The 7,500-nt window shown below is 43.7% G+C and overlaps 1 protein-coding gene across 1 annotated transcript in view; it reads right to left on the minus strand.

The window, feature by feature from the left end:
• tjap1 (tight junction associated protein 1 (peripheral)) overlaps nt 1-7,500 on the minus strand; it is a 16,106-nt gene that overhangs the window by 7,613 nt on the left and 993 nt on the right. The window contains 6 exon segments of the mRNA XM_069177197.1: nt 2,927-3,010; nt 3,270-3,377; nt 5,268-5,334; nt 6,400-6,561; nt 6,965-6,993; nt 7,457-7,500. The exon segment at nt 7,457-7,500 is cut by the window's right edge and continues 993 nt beyond it. Of these exon segments, the coding sequence (XP_069033298.1) occupies nt 2,927-3,010; nt 3,270-3,377; nt 5,268-5,334; nt 6,400-6,561; nt 6,965-6,993; nt 7,457-7,500 (494 nt within the window).

Here is a 7,500-nt window from a genome sequence, read left to right on the forward strand (position 1 = left end):
CAGATACACAACAGACACACAGACACATCAGACACACATCAGACACATCAGATACACAACAGACACATCAGATACACATCAGATACACAACAGACACACAGACACATCAGATACACATCAGACACACAAGATACACAACAGACACACAACAGACACACCAGATACACAACAGACACATCAGATACACAACAGATACACAACAGACACACAAGATACACAACAGACACACAACAGACACACCAGATACACAACAGACACATCAGATACACATCAGATACACAACAGACACACAGACACATCAGACACACATCAGACACATCAGATACACAACAGACACACAAGATACACAACAGACACACAACAGACACACCAGATACACAACAGACACATCAGATACACAACAGATACACAACAGACACACAGACACATCAGATACACATCAGACACATCAGATACACAACAGACACACAACAGACACACCAGATACACAACAGACACAACAGACACACAACAGATACACAACAGACACATCAGATACACATCAGATACACAACAGACACACAAGATACACAACAGACACACAACAGACACATCAGATACACAACAGACACACAAGATACACAACAGACACACAACAGACACATCAGATACACAACAGACACACAACAGACACATCAGATACACAACAGACACAACAGACACACAACAGACACACAACAGACACATCAGATACACATCAGACACATCAGATACACAACAGACACACAACAGACACATCAGATACACAACAGACACATCAGATACACATCAGACACACATCAGATACACATCAGACACATCAGATACACAACAGACACATCAGATACACAACAAACACACAACAGACACACAACAGACACATCAGACACACAACAGACACATCAGACACACAACAGACACATCAGATACACAACAGACACACAACAGACACATCAGATACACAACAGACACACAACAGACACATCAGATACACAACAGACACACAACAGACACATCAGATACACAACAGACACACAACAGACACATCAGATACACAACAGACACATCAGATACACAACAGACACATCAGACACACATCAGATACACAACAGACACATCAGATACACAACAGACACATCAGACACACATCAGATACACAACAGACACACAACAGACACATCAGATACACAACAGACACATCAGATACACAACAGACACATCAGATACACAACAGACACACAACACAACAGACACAACAGACACACAACAGACACATCAGACACATCAGACACACAACAGACACATCAGACACACAACAGACACATCAGATACACAACAGACACATCAGATACACAACAGACACATCAGATACACAACAGACACATCAGATACACAACAGACACATCAGATACACATCAGACACATCAGATACACATCAGACACATCAGATACACATCAGACACACAACAGACACACAACAGACACATCAGATACACATCAGATACACATCAGACACACAACAGACACATCAGATACACAACAGACACACAACAGACACACAACAGACACACATCAGACACACAACAGACACACAACAGACACACAACAGACACATCAGATACACAACAGACACATCAGATACACAACAGACACACAACAGACACATCAGATACACATCAGACACACAACAGACACATCAGATACACAACAGACACACAACAGACACATCAGACACACAACAGATACACAACAGACACACATCAGACACATCAGATACACATCAGACACAACAGACACACAACAGACACACATCAGACACATCAGACACATCAGATACACATCAGACACAACAGACACACAACAGACACACAACAGACACATCAGATACACAACAGACACATCAGATACACAACAGACACATCAGATACACAACAGACACATCAGATACACATCAGACACAACAGACACACATCAGACACATCAGACACATCAGACACATCAGATACACAACAGACACAACAGATACACAACAGACACATCAGATACACAACAGACACATCAGATACACATCAGACACATCAGATACACATCAGACACATCAGATACACATCAGACACAACAGACACACATCAGACACATCAGACACATCAGACACATCAGATACACAACAGACACAACAGATACACAACAGACACACAACAGACACATCAGATACACAACAGACACATCAGATACACAACAGACACATCAGATACACAACAGACACAACAGATACACAACAGACACACAACACGACACAACAGACACACAACAGACACATCAGATACACAACAGACACATCAGATACACAACACAACACAACAGACACACAACAGATACACAGACACAACAGATACACAGACACACAACAGACACATCAGACACACAACAGACACATCAGACACACAACAGACACAACAGACACATCAGACACACAACAGATACACAGACACACAACAGACACATCAGATACACAACTGATACACAGACACACAACAGACACAACAGATACACAACAGACACAACAGATACACAACAGATACACAACAGATACACAGACACACAACAGACACATCAGACACACAACAGATACACAACAGACACATCAGACACACAACAGATACACAGACACACAACAGACACACAACAGACACATCAGACACACAACAGATACACAGACACACAACAGACACAACAGATACACAACAGACACATCAGACACACAACAGATACAGACACACAACAGACACACAACAGACACATCAGACACACAACAGATACACAGACACACAACAGACACACAGACACACAACAGACACACAACAGACACAACAGACACACAACAGACACACAACAGACACACACTTACGTCAGCGAACTTGTGGTTCCTGAAATGCGACTTGTTGCATTTGAGCAGCTGCACCGCCAGGTTGCAGTCCTGCCGGTAACGTTCCTGCAGACACACAACGGCAGTTTAACCGGACGCCTCCGACAGGTGAGCAAGAACCAAAGTAAATGAAGCAGGCGAAGGAGGTCGGAGAGGACGGGTCGTTGTGAAACCCTGAGAGGACGTGACTGTCACCGGTTTCTCAGATCATGTGCTGCTTTAATGTTTAAACACCGTTTCCTTGCAGACGCTTCGTACTTTAACTTTTCATGAAACATTCAGCGGTTCGGAGCGCCGATGTGTGATGAAGTCTTTAAGTTCTCACGTTGAGCTCCTCCAGACGGTCGATGGTGTTCTTGGCATCCAGCAGTTTGTTGGTGAGCTCCACGATCTCCTGGTCCATCGTCTTCTTGTCCCGCTCCACCTTCCGCAACTGTGGGCGGAGCAAAGACAACTGTCAGTCACAGCCGAGGCAGCCAATCAGGGGGACTGATTGAGGCAGGGGGCAGGTCTTCTGTGGAAAACTACATTCAGATCATGTGGGAATGAACTTCAATCAGGTTAGAGCCAAACATTTGGACGCCATGTTTGTAGTTTTCTACCAGTCTTCGTGTCTGCGTGAACACTGAGCCGCTCCTGCTAACAGTTCTCCCAGATCATTTGAATGCTGTGTTAGCGAGCAGCACTTCACAGAGGCATTATGGGATGCGGTGATGTGGCTGCTGCTGCTGCGGGGAGATCAGAAAGATCCAATAAGATCTTGATCAAAGCGCAGAAGCTGAAATATGTTTGATAATCAAGTTTGTTCCAGAGCTGGAAACAGCGGCCGGCTAACGCTGAAGCTAACTGTTAGCGTGTGTTTTCTGCGTCGGATCGGGACGTCCTGCTGCGGCGACACACGAGTGTGTCCGTCTGAAACCGCAGGAGGACGTCAAACGTCTGCTGATGACGTGGAGGGATGGAAATAAAGACACCGTTCCCTCAGCTGAACGCAGCCTGCAGACACGACTCGGGGACAAAAAACACAGCGGTTTGATCTGCAGGTAAACAAACAGTTTCTATTTGTTTCACAACAACAGCTCTGCAGGCAGAACCGAGGATTATGAAATAAAACCGTGGTTTCAGTAAAAAGACTTTTAAACTGATGGAGAACCAGTTTCACTCCGTGATGGAGGAAGAAAGCGAGCAGCCGGACCAATCAGAAAACAGACAGCAGGTAAACAACAGGAAGGAAACGCAACTGCATGAACCCAAGTCTGACTGACGGCAGCCTAACGGAGGTGAAGGTGATGATGAAGATGGAGGTGACGATGAAGATGGAGGTGACGAAGATGAGTCGGTCCACCAGAGAAGCAGCGTGAGAAAAGAGGAGAGAAAGAAAGAAGAGATGAAGAACAACGACGACACAAAACACACAAACAGGAAGTTGGAACGGAAACGTCTCCGAAGTTTAACTGAAGAGAACGAATAAAAAACAACCTGAGAAGTTATTCAGAGAAAAAGTTTCAGAAAATTCAAGAACAAAGTTGTAACGTTGAGTTCGAACAGTCGTAACGTTTTGTTAGAAAGATTGTGACCGTTAGAGAAGTCGTAAAAATGTTCGTAGAAAAGTCGTAATATTGATACAAAAGCTGATGTTTCGTTTAAGTTGTCAGAACATTTTATTAGAAAAGTCGTTTTGTTGAAATAAAAACATTTTGTAAGAGAAGCTTCATATTTTGCTGGAAATATTTTTGTTGGAATAATGTAAAATATTTAGGAAAAGTCGTAATATTTGAACATAAATGTTCATAATTAGTCTTAATACGTTTAATATTCAGAGAAGTTTCTGGGAGTTTTAATTTTTAAGGTAAACACGATGTTTTTAGGCTCATTGGATGAACAGGATGTTTGTACGTCACATTTAATGTTCTGGATGGAAAACATTTCTTCTGTAAACAGTTCTGAAGTTGCGACATCAGCTCTCAACACATCTGAGAGTAACCATGGCAACAAGGTCATTCCCTCCATTCTAATGATCTGATTTTAACGATCTTTAATTTCCTCTGACCTCCTGCTGTCGCCCATGGCAACCATCCTGTTATCAGTCAACACGTGTCAATCAATACGACGCCTCAGAGTGTGTTTTCATTTAGACATCGATCAATGACACACACACACACACACACACACACACACACACACACACGAGGTGACTAAACTGTTGAACACCATAAATGTGTGATCTGTAATCAATTAGCATCAGAACTAGAAACACTTCTTCAATCATTAACATCAACATCATCGTTACCAACATCTGAGGTCAAAGGTCAGGTGGGTTTACCAGGGCGTGAAGCTTCTCCTCCAGATCCTGATTGGCTCGCTGAGACGCCGTGTAGCTGTTCTGGAGTCTGCAGGGAGAGAGAGAGAGAGAGAGAGACACCTGTTGTTAGGAATGCTCGCTCGCCCTCAGAGGACAAACTGCTACACAACGTTTGTTCAGACAGAAATCTCATTTATCTCGTTTGTTTATCTCGTTTGTTTACAACTCCGTTTCTAAAACAGTAGTTTTGTAGTAGTTACTGTGTAAAATGTAAATAAAAACAGAATGTGATGATTTTTAAATCATAAACTCACTTAATTAAAAATAGACTAAAGACAACATATCAAATGTTGAAACTAAGACATTTTATTGTTTTATGAAAAATATAAATTAATTTTGATGCAGCAACATGTCTTTAATAAGTTGTGACAGGATCAACAAAATATGGAAAAGTTGTGTAATGCAAAAAAAAAAAAACACCTGGTGGAACATCTGACAACTAATGAGGTTACCATGGCAACAGATCAGTAACATGATTGGGTATAAAAAGATGATTTCAGAGAGGCGGAGTCTCTCCAGTGAAGATGGGGAGAGGTTCACCACTCTGAAAGACTGTGTTGGAAAATAGTTCAACAATCTCAGAATAATGTTTCTCAACGTAAAACTACAAAGAATTAGTGGATTTCATCGTCTACGGTTCATAATATCATTAAAAGATTCAGAGAATCTGGAGAAATCTCTGAACACAAGGGACAAGGCTGGAAACCAATATTGGATGGTGGTGATCTTCGGGCCCTCAGGCAGCACTGCATTAAAAACACTATTCTGGAGTGGAAATCACTGCATGGGCTCAGGAACACTTGTGAAAACCATCGTCTGTGAACACAGTTCATCGCTGCGTCCACAAATGATGTTAAAACTCTCCAAAGAAGAAACCAGATAGAAACATGATCCAGACGACTTATTGCTGAGTCGTAGTTTAGTTAAAAGCAGAGTCAGCGCCGTCAGGATCCGAACGGTCTGACATCACGAGGAGCGTTTATACACAACCTGAGAAATAAACCAACGGTTCTCTGAGAGAACGAGGTGTTCAGGTGACCTTTGACCTCAACAGAACCTGGCAGGTTCCTGTCCAGACCAGCACAGTCCTCACCTGCGGAACTTGTCCCTCATCTTGTCCAGGTCGTCTCTGGTCCGGCTGAGCTCCGCCTCCATGTAGTGACGACTGCCATCAAACTCCGCCTCCATGGCCTCCATCTTGTGGGTGGAAAGAGAGAGGCGGCGCCGCAGGTCCTCATTCTGCTGCTGGAGGATTCTGGGTAACAGGAAGAGACTGGTTATCTTTGGACCCGATCGGTCGGGTGATGTCCCTGCTGTGACCTCTGACCTCACAGGCTATTCAACATGCAGTGCAGTGTCTGTACTGAGGTCATGTAATCAATCACCTGATGATGTCATACATAATGTTGCTGTTGATACTTTAACTTGTAACAGAGTATTTTTACTTTCACTGAAGTAATCTGATTACTTCTTAGTGATCATCTGAAAGTAGAGGACAGTAAAGGACAGAAGGAGACAGAAGAGGACAGGAGGAGACAATAAAAGACAATAGGAGACAGAAGAGGAGAGTAGGACACAGAAGGAGACAGTAAAGGATAGAAGGAGACAATAAAGGACAGTAGGAGACAGAAGAGGATAGTAGAGGACAGAAGACTCACCTGATCCTGTCAGAGTCTGATAGCGCCTCCTGAAACAGAGGAGAGAAGAGTCAGAACAGACAGGAAGTGCTGCTGCCATGACAACGGACATCATTACACTACAAAGTCATCAGATTTAAACCGGTTCTCACAGGAAGGAGGGGACACGTCAAAGAAATACTTCACAATAAAACTTCCCGTAAAAAAATACAGTGACAAGGAAAACGATTGGGGGGGGGGGCGGAGGTCCCTGGACTCGGTGCTGCAGGCTCAGTAAAGCTTCGACTGTCTCATCAATTATGTTGATGTACGGGAACAGCTGATCCTCATCTCCCATCATACAGAGGGGCGTCACATGACAGTCAGCTCAGCTCAGACATCGATCGCCTCGTTGACTGACTGCTGAAAGCGGAGCAGCTAAAGAGTTTGGACAAAGACAGGACGGTCGGGGGCCCAGAGGGTGGGGGGGGGACAGAAAGAGGAGGAGGTGAAAGTTGTCCTCCTCGGACCTACCTTGATGTTGGACGCCAGAGACAGATTTGAGAGAGGAGGTCTGT

Source organism: Embiotoca jacksoni, unplaced genomic scaffold, assembly GCF_022577435.1.
Source record: "Embiotoca jacksoni isolate LCO1_2020_lvr unplaced genomic scaffold, fEmbJac1.0.p SCAF_70, whole genome shotgun sequence".
Classification (NCBI taxonomy): domain Eukaryota; kingdom Metazoa; phylum Chordata; class Actinopteri; family Embiotocidae; genus Embiotoca; species Embiotoca jacksoni.